The sequence below is a fragment of the Saccostrea echinata genome, unplaced genomic scaffold, assembly GCF_033153115.1.
Source record: "Saccostrea echinata isolate AGI-Se365-2 ecotype Australia unplaced genomic scaffold, CSIRO_AGI_Sech_v1 ptg000001l, whole genome shotgun sequence".
NCBI classification, from domain to species: domain Eukaryota; kingdom Metazoa; phylum Mollusca; class Bivalvia; order Ostreida; family Ostreidae; genus Saccostrea; species Saccostrea echinata.
In genome coordinates this window covers 15,853,480-15,879,454 of record NW_026889750.1, presented here as the reverse complement: position 1 = coordinate 15,879,454, position 25,975 = coordinate 15,853,480, and the positions used below count along the sequence as shown (strand labels likewise).

General features: G+C 32.7%; 3 protein-coding genes across 4 annotated transcripts in view; 1 reads left to right on the top strand and 2 right to left on the bottom strand.

Annotated features, from left to right (window-relative positions):
* Window positions 1-6,214, bottom strand: part of LOC133194979 (protocadherin Fat 3-like) — a 33,796-nt gene extending 27,582 nt beyond the window's left edge. The window contains exon 1 of the mRNA XM_061330875.1: window positions 6,154-6,214. Coding sequence (XP_061186859.1) covers window positions 6,154-6,214 — 61 coding nt within the window. The remainder of the gene's footprint in view (window positions 1-6,153) is intronic.
* A 1,849-nt stretch (window positions 6,215-8,063) lies between these two features.
* Window positions 8,064-12,975, bottom strand: LOC133190694 (glucosamine 6-phosphate N-acetyltransferase-like). 2 transcript variants are annotated; one of them, XM_061326487.1, is made up of 6 exons: window positions 12,903-12,975; window positions 12,498-12,683; window positions 11,283-11,351; window positions 9,042-9,172; window positions 8,418-8,479; window positions 8,064-8,326 (listed from the first exon to the last, which is right to left on the bottom strand). In XM_061326487.1, the coding sequence occupies exons 2-6, from the start codon at window positions 12,646-12,648 to the stop codon at window positions 8,167-8,169; spliced, it is 573 nt and encodes a 190-aa protein (XP_061182471.1). In that variant the 5' UTR covers window positions 12,649-12,683; window positions 12,903-12,975; the 3' UTR covers window positions 8,064-8,166. The 2 variants fall into 2 exon arrangements, with proteins under 2 accessions (XP_061182471.1, XP_061182400.1); XM_061326416.1 differs by having other exon boundaries at window positions 12,894-12,973.
* Window positions 12,976-17,384: 4,409 nt separating this feature from the next.
* LOC133190590 (peptide methionine sulfoxide reductase MsrA-like) lies at window positions 17,385-24,589 on the top strand. Its single transcript, XM_061326315.1, has 6 exons — window positions 17,385-17,484; window positions 17,811-17,944; window positions 22,731-22,826; window positions 23,604-23,668; window positions 23,791-23,919; window positions 24,122-24,589. The coding sequence occupies exons 1-6, from the start codon at window positions 17,453-17,455 to the stop codon at window positions 24,440-24,442; spliced, it is 777 nt and encodes a 258-aa protein (XP_061182299.1). The 5' UTR covers window positions 17,385-17,452; the 3' UTR covers window positions 24,443-24,589.
* Window positions 24,590-25,975: the final 1,386 nt, after the last annotated feature.

Below are 25,975 nucleotides of genomic sequence, written 5' to 3'. Positions count from 1 at the left end.
ATTAAGCTTTTATTTATTAAGTCAATAACATCAAAGGGTATATTCAATGCATCCCCATACACTTAGTAATTAAAAGACACTGTTTATGTAAAAAACGTTTTCATATATATATATAACAGTTGTTCTCAAAGCACTTTTTGCACCTCCATGTGCAATTGAAATATGTTTGTTATGATATGTGCTCAAAATTTAAGATACGAAAAATAAACAAAATTCAAATAAGAATATAGAAAAACGAACATGAATATCAATTAAGGGTGTCTTTTATAAGTTCATCCAATCGTGTTCGTGATTTTAGTAATTTCTTGTGTATATGAAGGTAGGGTGTATGGCACTTCATGGAATTGTATTTTAAGGGCATATATTTCAAAATGCTTTAGGTCCATTATATGCATTTCAAAGCAATGAACGCTCGCTCCGTGATCGGAAGGTCGTGTGTTCGAATCACGGCATCGACTGACCTAAGTCGATAAAAAATAGGTAGCAACTGTTCATTCGCCAAGCGCTCGGCACTTTGAAGTGAAAGTTGTGGGTCCTTCGGATGAGACCTTAAAAACCGAGGCCCCGTGTCACGGTAGGCGTTGGCACGATAAAGAACCCTCACTGCCCAATGGCCCTAGGTGCCGAGTAAAGATCTAAATTTGAAGCCCTTCACCGCTATATGGTGACTTCTTTATATGAGTGGAAAATTCTCGAACTGGACGTAAAACAACATACAATTATATTTCATATATAGATTCTTTGTTAACCAGCCATGTCCCAGGCTTTGGATTAATTGTTCGGGTGTAATTTATGGATTTTCAGAATTCACCCTATCGACCTTATTTATAATGAAGTGCTATTCCATTGTTTGCATTTTTTATGTTTCATTATTGCCAGAAAGTTTTACCCTTATTTTCACGGTGATAGACCCCCCCCCCCCCCCCGAAATTTGCTTTCACTGTACAATTAAATGATTTCACAGTACATTTTCTAGTGATAATTGTAAATATTGAACAGTATTAGTGATTTCTCTTTTTAAAGAAATTACATTGAAATCCTATCGGAGAATCCGTAAGAAAAGCTAATCTACGAATAATAAGTACAAAATCTTTTGAGTCCTGCTTTGTTGATCTGACACAAACTGGCTAAATATCAAGATATGTGTTTCCTATCTCGATCAGACTTACGCTGTTCAATAGTTCACTATTCCACATTCAAACAATTAATGAAAAATAAACAAAGCCTGTTTATGTTTTGTTTCAGATTTATCTTAAATACGTATATTGAAAATCTATTATAAATGTATATTGAATTCGTATGTGAAAAAGGTTGTATAATTTAGTTAGATTTTGGAATAACATTGTATTATTATAACTAATACGCTAGCTTATGCATTTCACCCTTTTCTATCACTCCCTATTGACTGTATACATGGTTCTTTTCGCCTTGGGTTATTTCGCCCTTTTAGACCTGCTATCAATTTTACCCCGTCTTAAATTCACCCAAACACAGCTGCGATAAAGAGATGATGTCGTTTACTTTGAATTTGCCCCGTTTTAGAAAGAGGACCAAATAGGCGAAAATAAAATGTGGGCGAAAAGAACCCTGCATGTAGGCCTATTATTCATGATAGATAGTTTTCCCCTAAAGTGGCTTTCATATTGATGTATTACCTTGCCCTAATGTGAAGTCTTCAACTTTAAATATTTACATTTTAAAATTTCTTTGTCCGAGATAAAACTACAAATAGTGAAATACTTCATTTCTACATAAAGCTACTAGTTCATCGATAGGCATGGTTAAAAACAAGAGGCCCAAGGGCTTTGAATCGCTCTTCTGATAAACTGTACAACCTATCACTTCTATTTGAAGCCTCTAAGTATCCTGTATATTTAGATAAAGCATTGAAATTCCAAAGCTAGGTCATCATGACCTACATTTTAGAAGAAACACTCTGAGAACCCAAGATGATCCTAAGCCAATTAGTACCTGAGAGTAGGTCATGGTGTCCTACTTATCAACTGTCATTCTCTGAGGACCCAAGATGCATCAATTAAGTTTGATGATTCTAAGCCAATTAATACCTAAAATATTTTTAGAATTATATCCATAAAATTTCAAAAGTAGGTCACAGTGACCTTCTTTCAGATGACATACTTTGAGCTCCCTAGATGCATCAACTGCCAAAATTTGATGATTCTAAGCCAATAAGTACCTGATATATTTAAATAAAGCCATAAAATTTCAAAAATAGGTCACAGTGACCTCCTTTTCAGTCGACTAACTCTACGGACCCAAGATGCATCAACTGACAAAGTTTGATGATTCTAAGCCAATTAGTATCTGAAACATTTAATTAAAGCCATAAATTTTCAAAAGTAGGTCATGGTGACCTACTTTTCTATCCACCTACTTTTCAGTCGACCTACTCCGAGAACCCAAGATGCATCAACTGACAAATTTTGATGATTCTAAGGCAATTAGTACCCGAAATATTTAGTTATAGTCATATAAATTGAAAAGTAGGTCACGGTGACCTACTTTTCAGTCGACCTACTCCCAGGACCCAAGATGCATCAACTGACAAAGTTTGATGATTCTAAGCCAATTAGTACCTGAAATATTTAATTAAAGCCATAAATTTTCAAAAGTAGGTCACGGTAACCTACTTTTCAGTCGAACTACTCTGAAGACCCAAGATGCATCAACTGACAAAGTTTGATGATTCTAAGCCAATTAGTACCTGAAATATTTAATTATAGTCACATAAATTGAAAAGGAGGTCACGGTGACCTACTTTTCAGTTCACGTTTTTCGAAGACCCAAGATGCATCAACTTACAAAGTTTTATGAAGTTTTAGGCCTTAAAATGTCAAAATATGCCTCTAAAACGCTTTGAAATAGAATGCCTGCAAAGTTAAAAAAGTAGGTCACTGTGATGACCTACTTTATAATAAATATGTTTTATGGCCCAAAGATGCATCAGCTTACAAGATTTAATGATTCTAAACCTCTCAGTATTCGAAATAATGGCCTTAATTGTTTTGAAAAAGATTAACCATAAAATTCAAAAAGTAGGTCAAGGTGACCTACTTTTTAGTCGACGTACTCCGATGACCCAAGATACATCATCTGACAAAGTTTGATGATCATAGGCCTTAAATTGTTCAAAATATGCCTCTAAATCATTTTGAAAAAGAATGGCCGCAAAATTTAAAAAGTAGGTCACCGTGACCTACTTTTGAGTCAACATGATATGAGGTCCTTAGATATATCAACTGACAAGATTTGATGATCCTAGTCCTTATAGTAAGCAAAATACATGTATCAACATTTTAATAAAATGTCATTTTCGGTCAACTTTGAAGTGACCTTGAGACCACGCCCTTTGCCCCAGGGTAAATCCCCGTGCAAATTTTAATCTACAACATATCCTCAACCTTTTATGTAAGTTTGGTGATAATCTGCCCAGTGGTTCTTGAGAAGAAGATTTTTTAGCAACCAGTACTTTTGGTTTTATTTATCTAATTATCTCCCTTTGTTTAAGGGTCACAACCCTAGTTAGAGTAAAAACGGGAGCCCTTGGGCCAAGGATCCCCTCTGACAAATTTGACAATAATTGGCCAAGGGGCTCTTGAGTTATGGCCCATATTCTAAAAAGTTTACGCACAGGCAAATGGCCATAGCTTTTATGAATTTACGGAATCATAAGGAATAACTGTCAGCTTTTTTTGTTTCATGATGATGATCAAGCGATTTGTTTGCGTGATAATTTTACGCACAAACGCCTTCGGTGTTTATGCAAATTATCATGCAAACCAAATGCTTGATCACACCATGAAACCAAAAAATTAGAAAATCATTCCTTAAATGAACAAATATTCTAGTACATTGTTAATGTAAATAAAATTTTTCGTCATTCTGAAAAATGTTCTTATAAGAAAGGTTTATATGTGGTTCAGAATACCTTTCGAAAACTTGACAATATAACGAACCATGTCCATATCTTATTACTTAAATTAAAAAATAATTCTATTGCAATCAGAGAAAATCCTTATCGAAAGCATCCAGTAAAACAGGTAAAAAGTCTCTATAAATGCTATTTATAAGTAAAGCACCCAGTAAAATAGGTAAAAAGCTCTCTACAAATACTGTTTATAAGTAAAGCACCCAGTAAAATAGGTAAAAAGCTCTCTACAAATGCTATTTATCAGTAAAGCACTCAGTAAAATAGGTAAAAAGCTCTCTACAAATACCGTTTATAAGAAAAGCACTCAGTAAAATAGGTAAAAAGCTCTCTACAAATACCGTTTATAAGAAAAGCACTCAGTAAAATAGGTAAAAAGCTCTCTACAAATGCTGTTTATAAGTAAAGCACTCAGTAAAATAGGTAAAAAGCTCTCTACAAATGCTGTTTATAAGTAGAGCACTCAGTAAAATAGGTAAAAAGCCCTCTACAAATACTATTTATAAGTAAAGCACTCAGTAAAATTGGTAAAAAGCTCTCTACAAATGCTGTTTATAAGTAAAGCACTGAGTAAAATACTAGTAGGTAAATAGCTCTCTACAAATGCTGTTTATAAGTAGAGCACTCAGTAAAATAGGTAAAAAGCTCTCTACAACTGCTGTTTATAAGTAGAGCAGTTTCATACCTTAAGAATGTTCAGTAAGATATCATTTTGTAAATTTTGAATTTACTAGGGGAGGTAAATGCAAAATATCATGTTGAAAATCTTGCATTTACCTCCCCCTAGTAAATTCAAAATTAACATGATAAAGATCCATTAGTTACATGTATTTTAAGTTCTTTATTAATGACCTCTCATTAAAGAACTAGAAATAAATATCACTCTGAAGCTTCAGCTATGCCATTTTAATCCAGGTAGGACTATACCTCCAATCCCCAACCTGGTCAGTAGTCACTCGTCTAGAAAATCTAGGTCAGATGCAGCATCCGAGGAGATAAAACATCCCTGCAAGTTTGATCCAGGTAGGGCTCATAGTTACTCGGGGACAGATCTGTTCCATAAAATAAAATCTGGTTCATAAAATAAAATGTGGTCACTTATCTAAAGATATGATGCATATCATACTCTGGTACAGATCTGCTCCATAAAATAAAATCTGGTCCATAAAATAAAATATGGTCACTTATCTAAAGATATGATGCAGATCCAAAGCAAGTCTGGTTATAAATAGTGTGCATCTCGAGATAAATCATCTCTGCTAACTTCAACATGTAGAGGTGTATTATTATTATTATTTTTCACAAAAGGACTTACGAATTAGACCAAATTTTGCCAAATTATTTTCTTCTTCAAATTAATTTGAAAATGGCAATATTTCTATTTTGTACAAATTTTGATGGATATTTTTATCCAATCATTTTATTTCTGAATTTATAAAGTATGTCAGATTTAAGAACACGCTAAAATTTTGGTCTTAATCGTTAGTTCTTTTGTAAAATAGGGCCCTGATTACAATTTGGAATGTGAATTACGTCACTGAGTTAGGTCCTGGGTATTGAAAAAGGGAGAAGAGGATCTTTTGTTAAACTTAAGAAATGCAAGATGTTGATTTGAGAACTCATCTTCTAGAATTGCATAAAAGTACACAAGACACCCCTAACAAATTGCAAAGTAGAAGAGAGAAAGAAAGAAAGAGAGCTGGGGGATTTACAGAAAAACACAAACTGTATTGTACGAGGGCTGTCAAAAAAACTGCGGACAATGTCAATCTTCGTAAGATTATTTTCAAAAAATTCAAGAGCACATTATCGTAGGTAAAAATATTTATTTTGTTGATTTGTGAAATTTCATATTATGTACATGTAATTAAATTGAAATCATATTACTTAATTATGAAATCAACACGTTTTGTAACCACGTAGCACACTTGAAACATTGTACATAAGGTCAAAAAGATAACTCTCGCTATGCGTTTCACACTAATCCAATACCCACTCATTCTGAAACGTTAGATTTCTACATCACTTAAACATTTAGTTTGCTAAAAATTGTTTCAGTGGCATAAGTTCGTTTGTAAGTGTTTGATTTTTTTAATCGCATAACTTTGTGCTTACACTAGATTCGCAACAATGATCGAAGCATCCAACTCTTTAAAGGTTTTGATCAGATTTTTATTTTATTAATAATCCATTTTCACACAGACCTTCCATTGTCTGAAACACAGCCTCTACCACTCCAAAACAGTCTATGCCATATAGTAGCATTTACACTCAAATTTGACATATTCTCCCGCTTTCTCCAGCATTTTACATAGATATGTCCAAAGACATTATTTTTTGTTAAATACAAAAGGATGTATTCGGAATTTCAAAAGAATTGACCTATAGGAGAAAAAAATTTCCAGGAAAAAGTCACATTTAAAAATCAATCTTCGTTAATTATTTTCTACCTTATACATTTATAAATCTTTCAAATTTGCATTTTGAACCTAAAATTTATTATTTGAAACTTTTAAATTAACCCCCAAAGTTGATTAAATTATCGCTTTCTCCGATAAAGCACTGATTTTTGCATGAATTCTGGCCTAGAAATCCTTCCATAGCAGACCTGCCCCTAAATAAAATTGATATTTTGATAGGCTGTGATCTAAGGAATAATTTAAAACGTTTCTTTTAGGGGCATCCCTGCCCTAAGGACGAAATTCACAAAAAACCTACAAAGAATAGGGCACCTGTTTGTGACATCCTGGTTCTATTACATAGCCAGAATAGCTCGATTGGTATAACCTCTGACTATTAACACCGCGGGTACATTTTTTAGAGTCGTGGTTCGAATCCAGCTGGTACCACACTTTTATAGTTTTTTTTAATTCTCGCCTTTTCAGACTATTTTATTTTTTAGGGCCTTGTGTGTATTTTCCTTCGATTATCTATCTATGCATTTTCATTCTTGATGCAGGAGACACTAAAGAGAAAGCAAATCGTGAATTCCATTGTAACTAAAACGGTCAAACGGAACTGTACCTCAGCTGTATAGCACACTTTCTTCGAGGACAAGAATTATCCACTCTGTGTTACTAGATACAGGTATTCTCGTCTGCAATGAGCTGCGATGGAAATCTGTTGTTTCAATCACAGGTACTTGTGGACAGAACCCCCCCCCCCCAAATATGCCCCACAGGTCAAAAAATATTTTTATGTATTTTTTTTCATAAATTATTCTTCTAGTACACATTTACAATGTATTCCACAAGAAAAATCCAAAAAATAACGCAGAATTAACGTTTTACTAAAAAATCACACCCGCGGTATTAATACCGCGGGTGTGATTTTTTAGTAAAACGTTAATTCTGCGTTATTTTTTGGATTTTTCTTGTGGAATACATTGTAAATGTGTACTAGAAGAATAATTTATGAAAAAAAATACATAAAAATATTTTTTGACCTGTGGGGGGGGGGGGGGGTCCTGTCCACAAGTACCTGTGGTTTCAATGTAATATATTGCTTTTCATCCGTCTGTTTACTACATGTACTTGTCTGGGTTATTGCGCTGGAAAGTATATGTATTGCTTTTATTATTTGAGCTTAATATATTGAAATAAAATGATTTATGGGAAACGCCTTAATACATGTATGTAGCCTAAAGTCATTGACCGTAACAGAAATCGACAAGCTTGTTGTAAAGGCTAAAACCAATCCCGGCCCTATACATGTAGGTCAGATCCCCATTTTATTGTAAAAGAGTTTTGATATAAGTTCGAGAATTTTTCGAATAACCCTCGTATAACGTTAGTGTTCTATTCAAACATCTTCAGACGTTTTATGAAATTTATAATAAATAAAAATGAATTCTGTTCTAATTTCAATTTTAATGACACATCTGAAGATGTTCGACATTTTTAGAAAGTATGTGTGTGCCTTTAACTTTTATTATTTCTTACCAGACACTCTTCAAAACAATAATTTAGATACATACATGTTTTTTAATAACTTTGATAGGTTAAAAAATGAAAATAACTTCATATTTTGAAGAAAAAAAAAACAACAAAATGATTTACTCTCTAGGACTATAGTATGAACAAACAAAAAAAAAAAAAACACAAACAAACTAAAATCTGAAAGATTCAAACCTGAGAGACCTTACAAGACCATATTAGGACTTATTATCAATGTAAATGAGTGTAATGACGATAAAGCCCAATCTCGTTTGGCAACCTCTACGATTGTAAAAATTTCTTATCCAACCACATGATGTTTTCAGCGTCATCTATATAAAATCGGAATTTCTGATACAGCGGAACAAAGTCGTCCTTACAGTGCAGAGAGACACGAAAACATCCCACCTTTTTACAAAGAATGGTCGTCACGTCCATTAACCTATATATAAAAAATTTAAATTATATTTTATGAATAAATTTTCAATATCCATGATTTATCATAAAAATTGTAAGCAGTTGAGGGATCTTACAGTTTTCCTAGCTGCCTTCCTCGGTACTCTTTTAAAACAGCTATGTCCTCAAGGCGACCCCTCTGTAAATAATAACGATGTATTAAAAGCAAGCAATAGATAATGACTAAATAGTTGAAGAACAGCATAAACACACTCTAACTCTTATAATCTTCTAACAGGTGAGAAATCCACGGCTGAACCCTTCATAAAAAGTATTGCTATTTCACTCAATGACTATATAAAAAAATTAATCAAAATTCAAGTCAAGCAAACTTTATTTTACTGTAAAGTGAATAAAAATGTTAATTTTAACTGCCAGCTTTAAACTGATTCTCCCTACGAGTTTTTCTTTAAAAATTACATTTATATGTGCAAGTTTTTAAAGCAGTAATATTTTTTCATATGAAAAAAAATTTTGGTTATTGCACATAAAAAAAAGTATTTGAAAAAGTATTAAAACAATCTTAATGTTATGGAAGGAGCAAATACAGTTAAAAACTAAAACTCTGCATCAATCGCTATAAGAAATGATACAAACGCAGAATCATTTTTGTATGACAAATGTGTGTGTGTGTGTGTGTGTGTGTGAGGGGGGAGGGAGGGGGTGTGTACACCACAAAGTAATATTGGATAAAGAATCACCTTTACACTCGGTTGAAGAAACTTGTATTCCACATGTAAAACAGCGTTGCCTACAATTTTCTGTGTGGACGTATCTTCTATAACAGTAATGTAATAGGATCCGCCATTTGCTTTCATTTTGTCCCATCTCTCTGAGTGGCAAAAAAAAAAGTTAGATAAGCACGTTCTCATATTTACGTTATTTTAACATTTAAAACATTGTTTTATTGTTAGACATTGCATGTGTCAAAAACATAAACACTATCCTTCAACCTTTAATTCATATTAAAACAATAACCTAAATAGTGTTTAAGTCATTAAAGAATAATAGCATACAAAGGAAACGATTATAACTGCTCAAATAAACAAACTAAATTTGAAATATTTTTAATATCAAAAAAGGACTCAGTTTTATTCATTGAAAGTCAATAGTATAGGCTTTAAATGACCATTTGAACATAAGTGAATAAATAGTATTTTAAAAATAGCAAATGTACTAGTTTTAAAATATATTCACTGAATACATTATGTATCTCATAAAGCTGTTCGTTTCTCCCATAAAATGTCACAAAGTTGCCTATTAATTAAATAATAATCAATAAAATGAGTTTTGTTTCTCATGTTGTCAGACTCATCACTGTTTGTGTCCCTCAGTTCTACTGATGTACGACATAAAATTCAAATTATGAATTGATATTGAACATCTGAAATATTTTTATTGGTACTCGTAATATATTCATTCATTCACATATTTTACATCTCCAAATAGAATTATTTTTTATAAGCAGTTACTAAAAATACTATTAATATTTCAATTCTCGTATCTTTATTTTTTATGAACAATAATATTGTCTTGTATTAATTTACTTAAGTTTTATTTAAGATGATAAAATATTGGTTATACGAACAAAAATAGATCTGACGAATATTCGTTAAAAAAAGTTCTTGAAGGAAAATTTGGAAGATACAAAGTACTACCCAATGATAGGATGTTTACAAACAACGTCATTAATTTACAAAAAGCTGACTTTAAACGAGGTTGTTGGCATCCTTATAACATCAACTTATTTATCAGTAGCTTTCCTCATTTTAAAACTTGATCGTATTCAGAGCATGTTCTTACGTATCGAATCAGTTGTGAGACATAAATACCATATTCAGGTGATGTTGGAATATTGCTACATAAATAAGAGAAGTTGACGATGGAAAAGCTGAAGCATCCCATTTGTCATACAGTTTAGTTATTAGTTGGCCATAATCATCTATTGTCAGTAAAACATCCAAATATGAAACAGATGTGGCAGATTCTGTAGTAACTTTTATTTCCAGTTAACTGGGATTATCGAGTCGACATAATGATATGAATGAAAGTAAGTATTGTTAATTGATAAAACGTCGTCGATATATCATCTAAATGTGAGTTGAAGGGAACAGCAAGAGTTTTCTTCTTCTCATGAAGAAGTTTTTGAATAAATTCTGCTTTATAGGAGTATAAAAACAGGAAAGCTAATATAGGACACAATTAGAGTCCATCGATCGATGACAAGAGATTGTTGGAAGATCTGGCCCCAAGACCATAAACTGAGAACAGACTTAAGTCAAAATTTCAAATCGATATAACTTTTGAAATAATTTTGATTAGAAAATAAAATTTTCATCATATGTTTGAATCGAAGCGTTATGCACAACTGCAATTTTTTTAAAGCTAATACGTTAAATGAAACTTAAGATATTAAAAATTAAAATTTTGACTTAAGTCTGTTCTCATTTTATGGTCTTGGAGCCTGGTCTCTAAACACTACAAAGATATTGTCAATGATGAACTCCAGCATCTATTTAATATCAACTTCAGAGTACTTGTATGTAGAATCGGAATGATTTTGTAGATGAACAATTATAAGATGAAAATTTACGGGTACCATTTTTATTGAGGACGCAGTTTTCAATCATGTCAAAAGGCCTGCTCTTTAATTCATCACAAGGAATGGTTGTATAAAGCATAGAAAAGTTGAATGTTAGAAGGATATAAACCCGCACTAAGCAGACTAACAAAAGTAACATAAATGAATGTGTATTCGTTTGCTGGTTCAAAATTAATAGTACTTAATGTTAAAGCCGGTAGGTGCCATGTAGAAAAAATATTATAATAATTCAGTTTCTGGCGGCCGCCAGATGTTTATGTGGCGGCCGCCAGATAATTATAAAATAAAATATTTTTTATACCTGGCACCTACCGACTTCCGTATAAATGCAAGGTCTTACCTTCAAACTCTTGCTGAGATATCCCATTGTCTCGAACATAGAGAGCAGATAGAAGAAGATCCATGTATCCTGTAATGTAACCATGGTACAGTGTATGTGATGAGCTTTGTATGTTATTCTCTCCTCATCGTAAAGGTTTCGAAATTCAAAATCTCAGAATGAAAATAGCTGTACCATTTTAAACAGATTCGTTTCATCTCAAAACCATAAATGCACTAGCATATATTTAAAAGTACAATAGAAGACCTTGGTCTGGAGTTAATAAAAACGGGAACTATATATTTTTTGCCCTGATTTCTGGCTTATAAAAATATGATCATTATATTGTTCCTATTTTAAAAAATTAAGACGGTACAGATTATATATATATATATATATATATATATATATATATATATATATATATATATATATATATATATATATATATATATATATATATATATATATATATACATATATATTAAATCAGTGATATAATTTTCAACTCAGTGAATTTAATAACAGGTTTAATTAAGGAATGACTGTCTAATTTTTTGGATTCATGATGTGATCAATCGAGTGGCTTGCGTGATAATTTGCATAAAATTATCACTCAAGCCAATCGATTGATCATCGTCATGAATCCAAAAAATCTGACAGTTATTCCTTATATTTACATGCTCCTGATTCTGCAAATTCCCGTGCTAATAGCCCGCTTCTGTCTCTATTTGTCCCGCCCCGCACGTGATTTTTTTAAACCGCGCCTATCGATGAACCAGTAGATTTATGTAGAAATAAAGTATTTTACAATTTGTAATTTTATCTCGGACAAAGACATTGGAAATGTAAATATAATAAAATATATTAGTAATTGGACACACACTTTTTACAAGCTTATTTCTATTAAAAGTGTCAAATCAATGAAAAAATTACCTAATTTGTTAAAATATTATTCCACAATATTTAGACATTAGTAATCTTTGTAGACTGCTTCTATTTTATTATATTTTTTATTTTATTTTTATTTTATTCTGGTGAAGTTTAACAAAAATATCTCACGATTTTTTTAAATGTCATATTGGAAAAAACTCAAGACTGGTGATACATACATGTAATTTTCATGTTTTACTAGATGTTGTATGTTGATTTATTGTGAATTTGAGGAAGTTGGTTATACTTGAAATATGACTTACATGGACTTACATGGACAAATAATAGCAAAAGACGAGTCACCTTTATTGTAATCCGATCGTTGAAGTGGTCTAACAACTAAGTTAGGTCCTGGGCTGGACAAGGAAATTGGAGGATCATATGAAGCTAGATGCTCCTTTCCAAAATCGATGGTCTCCAGGAGTTCAGGCGGGTAGATAGAATTGCTTTCCATCCCGCACGGCTCACCATACACACTAAAAATGCGTCCTGGACGAGTAAACACCAAATATGTATGCATATTAATGCGTTGTTTTAATGAGTTTAAACTCAAAAATTCTTGAAAACAAAACAATTAATGCCGAACGACTGTATATCAATGATGTTGACGTTACAGCACTAGTGTTGTTTATATATACCGTCAGGTAAATTAATTAAATAAGTGATGAGGATATCATTTAGGGTTAATTAATACAGTACCTTGATTACCTTCTGATTAAAGTTTCACAGATCAGTGATTATTTGCATGAGACAAGAGAAGGGTAAATAAATATAAATCAGGCGTCCGTAGCCATGTGTACTGTTACAACGATACAAATAGTACGGATCGTCATACCTGCATAAAATCCATACATGTTAACTAATACAGTATCCGGATGTGTAAGTTAATTACATGATTTCCATCTATTAGTCTTATTTTATAAAGCAATTTTACTAAGGTTGCCTTTTCCCTTCTTTTTATATAAATACCTGTACGTGTTATAATATTACATAAATGATCTTGTAACTGCAAGTGAACCTATGAAATGAAGTCCAATCAAATAATGTCAAACATCAGAGGTGGGATCAAATGTAATATAGGAATAAGCACCCCCTGTTGAATTTCGACCTGCCACACCCGCCGTGAGCCCTTTATCGTGATCGGGTAAACGGAACAATCCATAGACAGTTTAGTATAAAAATAATGGCCACAGTTTTTATAAAAATATCTAGTGAGCATTCGACCTAATGACACGTTGTAATTGCAAACAAGGTCATTGTATCCACCTAAAATTTGCGACTTTCTATGAGATTATTGAGATGCCCTTGTAACATCAACTTATTTGTCAGTAGCCTGTCTTGGTTTAAGAATTTTTCGTACGCAGAACAAGTTCCTGCAATGGAATTAACTGGGAGACATAAAAACATATGCAGGTGATAAAGGTATATTGCTAGTTGACAAAAGTAAAGTCGAAGTCATCACTTTTGTCGTAAGTTTGCCATTAATGTCTTTCATTGATGTCTAATAATGTTTAGCAATGCCTAGTAAAATATCCAAATATGAAACAAATGAGTCAGATTCTGTTCTGTCTTTTTCGAGTTTACTGAATCAACGTATGAATAAAATAAATATTGTTAATTAATGAATCATCTTCCCTCTGTCTGAACGCCGAAGAGAAAGCAACAGCAAAAAAGAAATCTTCTTTTCATGAACAGATTTTTTCGAATAATTCTGCTTCACAATACTATAGAAGTACAAAAACAGTCCTGTTAATAGAAGACAATCTTAGTACCTATAGGAATTCCCAGATTACTGGAGTGGAAGATCTACAAAAATATTGTCAATGAAAATCCCTGCATCTTTTAATATCAACTTCAGAGTACTTATATTTAGAATCAGAATGATATTAACAAACTTAAGATTATATATGACCAACAAAGGATATAAAAGTTTCCGAGTTCCATTTTTATTGAAGAAGATGTTTCCTATGATATCAAAATTAAAACTTAATCTTTAATTTATCCCGAGGAATGATTGAATAAAGTGTTGAAATGTCAAACGTTTTGATGCCATTGATTCTTGTATAGTTTTGATCCTACTGATTTTGGCCAAATTTTGTGCTTTCAAAGCTATCAGTTCTTGGAATTTTTTAGTATCCACAATTGCTTAACACAACTTCTCGAATATATTGTACATTGCTGCTGAAGTTTCTCCTTCACTGCTGTTAAAGAAACCTTTAAATTTAGTCTGGTATTATTTTTATGTCCTATGATTTATTTACTATTCTTCCTTTTTATATTGCACTTGTTTTTACATGTAAAGCGCTTTAGGATAATTGTATAATTAGAGAAGGTGCTATATAAAAGTAGAATAATAATAATTATATTTTCGTGAGGAGTAAAGAAAGATGATTGATAGATTTACAAGATCACGCTGTGTTCTTTGTTTGCCGAAAATATTTAAAACTGGCTATGAAGAATCTTTTTCTTTGAAAGGGAACTACATGTTGGATTAATCTTTCATAAAATTTCATCTTTTATATTTGCATTTATAGTATTTTAATACTGCATGTCGTTGAGGGTAACATTGAATAGTTTCACTTGAAGAAAAATGTGTCAACCGAGGCGCAGCTGAGACAAAACTATAGTTTACTACGGTATACTTTAGCACTTTTTGTTTGGGAAAGCGGCCTCATTTACGATCAGCGGATTGGTATGATTTTAGACATAAAAAATCAAATAATGTTTCAAATAATGATCACTTAACATAGGATCACTTAACATAGGCGTCAGAAGTAAATTGAAAGGGGGGAGGGTAATTGAAAGTGGGGGGGGGGGGGTATCAGGGCTAAACCAACAAAAAAAAAACGTTTGGGGACTAAGACCAAATTTTCAATGCCTATATTATGTCTATCTTTGCAAAAAAAAAAAGTGGGGAGGGGGTGTTATGCCCCCTTAGCCAGCCCCCCCCCCCGGCTCCTATGCTTGTCATTGAAATGATCAATTGAACTGATCCGAGTAATTTTTTTTATCTGTCTATAGTGGCATAATTATCATAATCTATTTTATGAGCCATGTTTTTATAGAAATTTGGCAAAATTAAACACCATAATTTCTTATGTCGGTCTTGAGGACCATGAGAACCCATCATCTGTCAGGCATATAAATATTTAGATCATCACAATCCACAAGTGCAAATTAAAGACGGAGGAGAGTCGAGATGCTTATATACATGATAAGGTAAGGTTTTTTAGTGTCCTTCCTTGAAAAATAAAAATGAAAAGAAGCGAGAGACCCACGGGCCTTGACAGTCACCTTAGTATTATGAATTGCACAGCGTATGGCCACTTTAGTCCCACTGGAGCTTTAATTCTGGACTCATATGTCAAAATATTTACAGAATTTTATAATCATTATTATATTCGTGAAGCTTTTCTCCTAGAGGTAAAAATAAAAATAAATAAGATAAGGTACACTGTATAATAAATTTCAACATATGACCCTAACGATGTACCCAGGGAAATGTAATTAAAAAAGTAGACTATCTGCTTATTAAACCCTGTAGACAATTTATGCCTACCAGATGACGACGAGTAATTAAGATTTTCAAACATGTTGTATACTTTTCAGTGCTATTTTTTTTTTTTGTTCCATCCTGGAACCTGAACACTGAAACCATGAAGAAGGTAAAGGAATAAGTACTCATTGTAATCAGTTTGCCCTCTAGATTTCTTTTAAAAAAAAAAATTCAAAGATTTTATGTATTTTCTATATAGGATCAACTTAGCCACACCCTGGGATCTGAACACTTGACACAGGGAATTGTTTAATAAGATATAAATCATTTCAAATATATAGAACCAATCCAGCTCTTCTGTGGAGTCTAAACCCAGAGGCGCTCAATATTTCTTAATGTAAACATGCCAAAGGGTCGTATACAAAGGGTCTCACCACTTCACTTCCGTTCGCGATTTTGGGGGAAAATTGTATTTTCTAAATGGAATTTTGTCCGTTAATTTTCTCGAGAAGGGCTGAAGCTATGAAATTGAAACTCACTGACGTGATAGAGCATCAAATTGAGATATGGTGATCGACCTTTATTTTTCGTCGTTCGTACTTCCGGTCGCAAACGGAACATTCAGTGCCCACTGTCTCAGAAAAGGTCAGCAAGTCACATGCCACATCTCCTCATGTATAGATAGAATGTTCTATCGATAAAATGATATTGTCCTACGGACCCGGTGAGGGCTTGTCCCGAGACACAGATTATTCTATACATGTAACTACTCCTCATGGTGACCCTGGAAATGCTTCAGTGACAAAAGGCGAGTACTAGTATCCAGCAAGTTAAAATATCTGGAACCCATGGCTATGGGAAGGACACCCTGGCAGAAAACCACTGCATGGACCTAACCTTTAAAAATTGCTATGGAAACATTATACTACCTTATACGCCAAAGGCGTCACGGGCAGTAATTAAACATGTCACTAGCTTGGCTGCGTGGGGTCCATGACTAAACTTAGCTCCCCCTTCTCCACAATGTAAAGTTTCTTTTTCGAAAATTTCAAAATGCAGTTAGCTATAGAGATCGAAATACATTTTTTTTTCAAATTAAAAAAATAATTAAAAAAAATAAGTGATTGACTTGCAGAAAATAAAAAAAGAATAATGAAAGTTTCAGAATTGGATTAAACCAAAATAAGGCTCAAATTACATCTTCTCTCCATGCCTTCCTATAGATGTATATCAATTGTTACCTTTCTGTTACTTTATTTCCAAAAGAAATGATGAGTGCAACATTTTTATAAAAATAATCATTTTTTTTTAAAGAGGAGGGTATAAAATAGGTAAATTTTATGATTTTTTTTTTCAATTTCAGTCCTAGGAGAGTTCTATGAAAAAGTTTTGTTACAGAAGTAGTAAACGAATATATGTACATGTATATGTCAAGCACAGCTTTAGCAGTTAGATTTTTAGTAGACCTCTCTAATCAGGGTATATTTGCGTTATGAGGTATGACACAATTTCTGTCATTTTGGTTTTTTACAGCATAATGTTAAACTTATAACATGTATCTAAGTAGATTTCATAGTTTCATAGTTTGGTTTCGTCTAAAATTGTGTATTTTATTAATTCGGAACTATGAGGGTCGTTCATGGACTTGACTTTAGAAGGCAATGAATGTTTCCTGGTAAAATTTCGTTGCGTAAGCTCCGACTGTTGACGGCAAAATATAGAATGTAGCACTAATCATGCTAATGGAAAGGTGATTCATTGAATGTATAAAACAACAGGGAAGTTTTATCTAATGTGAGTTGATTCTGACTGTTTTACCGAGGTTTGTTTGGTCTTTTTTTAATTGGACAACCTTTAATTGTCAACAGGTTAAGTAACTTCTTGAGATTGTTTGTGTTGTTTCGTAACATTAATTCTAGGACTTTAATGCGGAACTATATATTTGTGTTATTGATATGTAGTGTAAAATACGAATAGGTGTTCGTTAAATCAGAAAACACGGAAATCTGTTGCGGGGGGGATCCTTCATAAGCTAGTCATAGCAAGTTTGATAAGTGTTTTAGGACAAATGGATAAGTGTTTTCCTGTCAAAAGCTATCATACATTTTTTTTTTGTTTAGGTTATTCCAGAAAAATACGCGTTTATTGTTTTTATTCAACATCTTGCCCAGACTTCATCCAACTGCTCAATTTTTTTCCATGGGTGGAGAGATGTCAAAGACAACGATGCCCACGCCAGAGGATTCTCTGAAAGGTGAGTAATGCAATAAATGAAATATAAATACACAACTCAAGCAACGAGTATGGCCAGGGGCCTATATAAATTATAGGTTCTGACATGCAAGTTCATGCGGCACGAAACTGATGTCCAAGGTTAAAGGTTTAGAAGCAGGTTGGTCCAGTAACTAGGCCTAGAAATGGGAAAACTTCACCAAACTTACATGGAAGATGCATCTAAAGATGCACACTACCAGACAGACTTTGGATGCTGCATCTGATTCATATTTAGTTGATTATTTGGAACAGACCCATTTACTCGTAACTATAAGCTCTACGTGGACCAAACTTACACGGATGATGCATCTAGGTTGTATTCTTTCAGACATGCATTGGATGCTGAATGTATAAACCTACATTTACCAGATGATTAAACAAATTAAAGTTTTGAACCAGGCAGGTCCATTTCAAAGTAGTTATAGTCCTTACCATGGTTAGACTAGTCTTTCATTGATGATGCATCCCCTGATGCATATATAATCAGACTTTCTTTTGATGTTGCATTTGACCTTATACTTTCTTGATGAATGACCAGGAAATTTTTTTGAAGCAGGTCTATTATTAAGTAAATATAAGCCTGATCCTGACCAATGCATTTAGTAGGGATGCACATTACCAAATCTTCCTCCAATGTTTCATCTGACCTGTCTGTTTCAGGTGAAAGGTTTTGGAGCAAGTCCCTTCCTAAGTAACTTTTAAATCTACTCATAGCTACATGTAGCTAAAACAAACTTGCATTGATGATTCTTCTAGAGATACATACATACTAACTTAAGTGACTTTTTTTTCAGTTGTTTAATGAAGGGCTCATTTTTGTTTTATAACTATTTTATCTTACCATTCATTTGGTATGAAACTTTGCCTTAAATTATATAAAATTATACATTAGAGTGGGCATCCATATCTTTGATTTTGTATGTTGAACAATGTGTAAATGTTATTATTATACCTCTACATCTAAGATATTTAGATGTGAATGATTTCCCTAGGAGTTGCTATGAATGGACTAATCCCCCTTTTGCCATGCATTAGTCAAATGAGCTAATCCCTGCTTCACAAGCTAATTCCCTGTTATCCGTAATCCTCAACATTTTACTTTTGGTATAATAAAGCAGTTAAAAAGTATTTCATGAAGTGAGTTAGGAAGATTCCAGTTCCCCTCAACCAGGATTATTTCCTATTGGCTTTGCCTCAGTGAGATAGTCCTTGCCTCAGGGAACTGGAATCTTTGATAATTACTATATAATCTTTAACTGTACAATATTCTTAACAGCACTTAAAAGATAGAGACTTTGCAGATTTGTTCTCCACTTTTTAGCTCACCTGAGCCGAAGGCTCAAGTGAGCTTTTCTGATCAAAATTTGTCCGTTGTCTGTCGTCGTCGGCGTCGTTGTTGTCGTAAAGGATCATTCTCTATAAGGCCGTTTTGCGGCCTACAATGACTTCAAATTTTCAGATAGTATTTTTTCCCTTAAAAACTGCATGAGTCAGTAGGCTAATGTTCCAATTTAATGATAAATGTTGATTGGTTAATGATACAAAAGTATATGTTATGATATAGGGTCACAAAGCAAGGTACTATCGGTCCGTATTAGCATTAGGGTAATGGGAAAACTCAAGAGGGTTGGTGTGTTAGGTAACTCCTACACATGTCATAACCACCTTTAACCAACACCAAAATTTGCATGTAAACTTCTTATGAGCATAAAAAGTGACTACCAAATTATCAACTTGGTTAAAGGTGGTTATGACATGTAAATAAAAACTTTTCGCTTCATTTTTACGATATTTGCAGGAAAAGCTAACTACTCACAATGAAGGATATCAGCTTATGTAGATTATTTCTTATTATAAACTTTCACTTAGAGTACATGTTTCTATTGATTTACTAAGAATTAATATAAGCCATGCATGTTTACTCAAAAAGGTAGACTTTTTACTTAAAAAATCTAAAATCAAAGGACTGAAATGACTGGCTGTTATGAAATTACGTGAAGACAAGTCTCATTGAACTCTCTGCTAGAAATAAAGAATTTTTTTTTATAGATATATAGCATGAATATAAGTTACTTATTATAATTATTATTATTTATAAGGATAGTTTAGTTTATCTATGCTACTTCTTTGTATTTGTATTTCCTTAGGAGTACTGCATATTTGTTATTAGTTCTAGAAATGATAAAAGCTATTTTTGTTGTAGCGGGAAGATGCATTTGCTATTTGTGTTATAACTTAATTTTTCTATGGGTACACATGTAACTGTTATAGATAGAGAATTACTGATGGGATGGTTTCATAATGGAAATTCTCTCCTCGACCTTTTAGAAGGACACTTTTCCGTATGAGTGACATAGGATCCATGTATTTTGTTAACTTTGGTAGCATCAATATAAGTTATGAGAACAGTAGTTCTGTCTTAGAAAATAAAACGCCAAGGAGGAAAGGGGTTCCTAAATGTCACGTGATTGATAATTGAATGTTGCTTTACGTCATTTTAGAATTTTTCACCCAGATAAAGAGATCATCCACTTAAGGTGAAGTGTCACAATTTTGATTTATGCATGGTTTCAGTATTGACCAACACCTACCGTGGGACAGGACCTCCTTCTTTAAGATAATATCCAAAAGACCCATGACTTTTACTTTCAATGCTGAGGACTTAGCAAAGGAACTGTCACTACCCGTGTTAAACTACTTAGTTCTTGACGCAGCACGGAAAGAGAATTTAATCCTCAGGTTTCAAGAGTGCGAAAGGAGTGTCATCTCTTACGGTTCATTTTGTACCTGGGATGTTGTAGAACTCTGTTAGTCCATGGATATACTAAAACTTCTGATATGTGTAGTGGAAGGAACTGTTGAAAATCTACTCCATTTTATGGAGTGCCGTGGGGGGGGGGGGGGGGGGGGACTCGACTTTTATACATACATTTGTGTATTATAGTTTAGATAGCATTTAAATTAAATCTATTGTTTTACATGCGTAATTAAATTGAATCAAAGCAACTCTTACGATGTTATTTCATTTTACGTCGATATATATATTTTTAATACAACCTTTTTGAGTTTTATGTACTGACAATTAACATGTACTTGCATTAATATTTTCATCCTGTAAATTAATGAATTCTTTTTTCTTTTTTTTTATTTATTTTTTTTTTTGCAAATGTAGACTATATTTTATAAATTACAACTTAATTTTGATTTAATCACAAACAAAATTCATTCAATGCTTTAAACATTTGATACACAACTTTTATAGTTCAATAGGAACTTAGAAATCTCATTTCTTGCATGGGCATTTTATGCGTAAAATAGGTACCACATCTATAGAAACAATACACAATTACAATATAAACATATGTGAAATAATACTTTTAATTAAATGCTAATTAAACATTTTTCAACATCATACGAGGTGCATTTTGTAAAGATTTACATTTAAAATATTCAAAATGTGAATGCATCAAAATTCTTGCAATAAAAAAATATCTTTAGCCTTAAATTAAACAATCTTTGCACTTATTACTTAAGTCTGATATGTTTCCGACATAAATAAACAATTTTTGATCATTTAAATCTAGAAACATGCATAGAAACTTGATGTAAATAGACCTACCCTCAATTTTTCTTTACTTGACGGCCGTTTGTGATCTTTAAATCATGCGACTTAGGTGATCGATGTTGAAAAACAAACATCAAAATCATGAAATACAATGATTAAAGTTACATAAAATCACATTTTTAAGTGATTTTATCGTAGGCCGGAAAATGGCCTTATAGAGAATCATCCTTTTCACATTTTCATCTTCTTCTCCAGAACTACTGGGCCAATTTCAATCAAACTTGGCACAAAGTATCCTTGGGTGAAGGGGTTTCAAGTTTGTACAAATGAAGGGCCACGCCCTCCTCCAAGGGGAGATAATTACGAAATAGCAAAAAATTAATGGCATTATTGAAAAATCTTCTTCTCAAGAACCAGTGGGCCAGGAAAGATGAAACTCATGTGGAATTATTGTCAGGTAGTGTAGATTCAAATTTGTTCAAATCATGACCCCCGGGGATAGGGTGGGGCCACAATGAACGATCAAAGTTTTACGTAGGAATATATAGGAAAAATCTTTAAAAATCTCAAGAACAGCAGAGCAACGGTTTGTCATATTTATACGGAAGCATCCTCATATAGTGTAGATTCAAGTTTGTTCAAATCATGACCCCCCCCCCCCCACTCCCTTTTTAGGGGTAGGTTGGGACCACTTATGCATTTAAGCTTTTCAATACTAAACTGATTTTTCCTTTTTTCCTAGCCACAGTGCTCAGGTGAGCGATGTGGCCCTTGGGCCTCTTGTTATTTCAAAATATCTATTTACCAGTAAATACCCTTTTTCTGAAAAATGTTAAAATAAGGAATAACCATTATTTATGTGATAGCTAACTAGTAATGTCATTAGCATGATTAGTTGTAACAAATATAGATATTGAATATATTCTGATAGTTTAGAACAAAGGTATAGATTTTGTTATCATAGAGAAACAGATAATTGCCATTGTTGCATACAAGTCTTTTTTTGTTGAATTCCTCTTAATGTTTCTCAGATAGGATTGCATAACAAAAGCTTATGATTGTATTACTATTTTTCCATTGAACTCTTCACCAAACAAAAATGTTTGAAATTCTTGACTCATGTAAATCAGCCTTTTCTTAATTACATGTATAACTGTGGTAGACATTCTATAAAAATGTCCTACCGGTATTTGTTACATAGGGAGGGAAGAAAAAATGATAGTTTCCAACAAGCATGCTGTAAATGGAAACCCCACTGTTCCACCATTCCCAGAGAACACAAAGATGGCAATGTTTGGTGAGTGAAGTGTAACACTTACGAAATGTATTTTGAATTAAAAAATCTTTCTTGTGCAACAATTTTCATTTAATGCTTGTAAATAGAACTTGTGATGCTTCTGAATCTCTCAAAGTGAATTGGTAAAAATTTGATATTTGCTCATCAGCAAGATTGAATTTGTGACATTTGGAAAAAAAAATCAGTGAATTCTCTTTAAACATCCTTTTATACCAATATTATTGATTATATTAAACTGAGATTTTTGAAGGAAATAAAAAAATCCATATATGTACAAAAAATGTAAATCTCAAAACAGACATGTATGAAGTTCAACAGCAATCTTCTCGCTTATTGCAAGTTTAAACCTGTAGAGCTACTGTCATATCAGCTAGGAACTTCTGGTCTTGAAAGATTTTTGTACTTTAAACATATTTAAACTAGAAAAGGCAACATTATCTTTGGGATCAGGTAACTGAGAAACAGTAGGGAATTTTACATTTCTAATTAATATATGATTATTCATTATGATCTTTGACAAAAAGTCTTTGAACACATACAATCTTTATTAAGTGGTTTTAGATTATGTTTGATTTACTTATTTTGGTTATCAAGGGATTTTTAGTGATTTACATCTTAAAATGTTGAATGTTAAAAAGGTTGATTTGAAATATTCAACACTTAAAAAAAATGTGATTTGTTGATTTTTATCAATGTTTAGTATTTTTATCTGTTTTATTTGACAAGTTTAAAATGTTGATCACACTTTTAAAGACTCCTATACATTCTTGTCTCAAGGAATGGGTTGTTTCTGGGGTGCTGAAAGAAAGTTCTGGAAAACAGATGGAGTATTTTCAACCCAGGTACATGATTATGATTTAACTTGTAATAAATTGTCATGTTCCTTGTTGATTCTCCTTATTGATCTGTAGTCTTCTTTGATTATACTTTTAATACAACACACTTTAAATCTATTTTGGTTTAGGTGGGATATGCTGCTGGGTATACCCCTAATCCTACCTATAAAGAAGTATGCACTGGATTCACAGGCCATAATGAAGTGGTTAGAGTAGTATATGAGACCAATAAAACTTCTTATGGAGAAATGCTCAAGGTTAGTGGTGTTAATGTATGATAAAGCAATACTTTCATGAGAGGCAGTCTGTTAGTAAATGTCCTTATGATGATACATGTATTGACTATTGACTCACTATGAACGTGAAAACTTTTCCTCAAGTTTAGTAGGAAGATGAATCATTTCATACTTTAAACTGAAAGCCTTCATATAATTAGTGTAATTTATTCTTTTTCAATAGGTCTTCTGGGAAAATCACAATCCAACACAAGGAATGCGACAAGGAAATGACGTAGGGACTCAGTACAGATCTGGCATTTACTATTACGATGAGGAACAAAAAAAGCTGGCTGAAGCCTCTAGAGATGTGTACCAGCAAAAACTGAATGAGAAAGGATTGGGCAAAATTACCACAGAAATCCTCCCGGTACCAGACTTTTATTATGCAGAGGATTATCATCAGCAATATTTGCACAAAAATCCTAATGGTTATTGTGGACTTGGGGGTACAGGGGTTTCTTGCCCAGTGGGGTTATTTGCCAAGGGAAAAAGTGAATTATGAGTGCAGAGGGATTTTTTTTAATGATATTCATGTGATATTATGATTTTTTTAAACTTAAATGTTTTTGTTCAAATTTATGTTGAATATTGATTTGAATGTTCACATGTTATAAACTGACTACAAAATGAATATACAGTTCTACACACATGTTTTTTTGTTGATATTTTGACACTTTCGAGTTTGTTTCAGTCATGATGTTGGAGTCTTAAAATCGTGTGTGGGTTTCTTTTTTTATAAATATAACCACTTTGATACATATATAAACTAGAAACAGTCTTTAAATATGCTAACATTTATGTCTTCACTTTCAACAAGTGCACTGCAGAGGTCAGAGTAATACAAATGTCATAATGGCACATAACTTATTCATTTATGGTGACATCCTTAGTCAGGGTTGGTAAAATATCCGGAAATACTTAATACATACTTCCCAGAACGGTGGGAAATACAGATAATTCCTGGGAACTACTCGTAATTTCCTGGGAAATATTGGGAAATAAGCAATAGCTACATATTTCATAATTTTAATCATGTAGTACACCTTATTGGCCAAGATATCTACCTGCTATCATTTTCCCTGATTTGAACATTTCTGTTTTTTCATAAATTCATTTTAAAAAATCACATAATTACAGTATATTCATAAATCAGTCATGAGTGTCATTTTGTTTCAGACTTGAGTCAGACAAGTCTATAAAGGTCCCATTTAAGTTTATTTTATGTAACTAAAGAAGGATCTAAAAAAAATTGTTAAATGTAGAATGTGGTGTAAATATCAAACCTAAAAGTAAAAAGAAGTCTTTCAGGTCTATTTAAGGAGTACAAACTGCCCAGAGCAATTTGTTGAAACAACATGATTGATTGTATTAACTACAGTGTTTATAGAAGGATGAAAACAAGTTTATTTTGTTCTTGGATTTATAATTAATAAACTTAATAATTTTACAAAACTGAAAAGAAATCTGAATTGAAAAACTTCAGTTATGTTCTTAAAATACAGCCAGGGAAACATGTTCTGCTAAAGAATGCTTATGGGAGGAGACCTGGAGTAGTGATAAACTCTGAATATGTTAATTAGGAGCTTGAGACATTCAGTATAAGTCATACTCTGTTTTAATGTTTATTTTATTTCTGAATTATGTAAAAGACTGAATAAATTAAAGAAATAAAAAAAAAAACTTTGTATTTCCCAATATTTCCAAGTGTAGAGAAAATCTGTAGTATTTACCGGGATGGGAAATACCGGTATTTACCACTGGTATTTCCCGGCCAACCCTGTCCATAGTCCTCATTTCTTTTTGGTGACATATGCACCCATATGCCAAATAGCACAATCCTAGTAGGTTGTATTATTCTAAGCAATTCTAGCCTGCATAAGTTTTCAGGGATCAGTCATCAAGGTCATACATGGATCCATGATGATGCATTCTCTTACCAAATCTCATAATCCTTAGTGAAAAGATTAATAAACAGTTCTTGTCTAGATAACCTTACTTATTTTGAATAAAAGGACAGTAGTGCCATTTGTTACTT

Bases quoted from the DNA above. Each gene is read 5' to 3' on its own strand.
- LOC133190590 (XM_061326315.1), top strand. From the start codon at position 17,453: ATGTATAAAACAACAGGGAAGTTTTATCTAAT. The intron at 17,485-17,810 runs GTGAGTTGATTC...TTTTTTGTTTAG, and splicing joins ACAGGGAAGTTTTATCTAAT to GTTATTCCAGAAAAATACGC. The intron at 22,827-23,603 runs GTGAGTGAAGTG...TCTTGTCTCAAG, and splicing joins CACAAAGATGGCAATGTTTG to GAATGGGTTGTTTCTGGGGT.
- LOC133190694 (XM_061326487.1), bottom strand. From the start codon at position 12,648: ATGGAAAGCAATTCTATCTACCCGCCTGAACTCCTGGAGACCATCGAT. The intron at 9,173-11,282 runs GTAAGACCTTGC...TTTGCCACTCAG, and splicing joins ATCTCAGCAAGAGTTTGAAG to AGAGATGGGACAAAATGAAA. The intron at 8,480-9,041 runs GTGATTCTTTAT...TATTATTTACAG, and splicing joins TTCTTCAACCGAGTGTAAAG to AGGGGTCGCCTTGAGGACAT.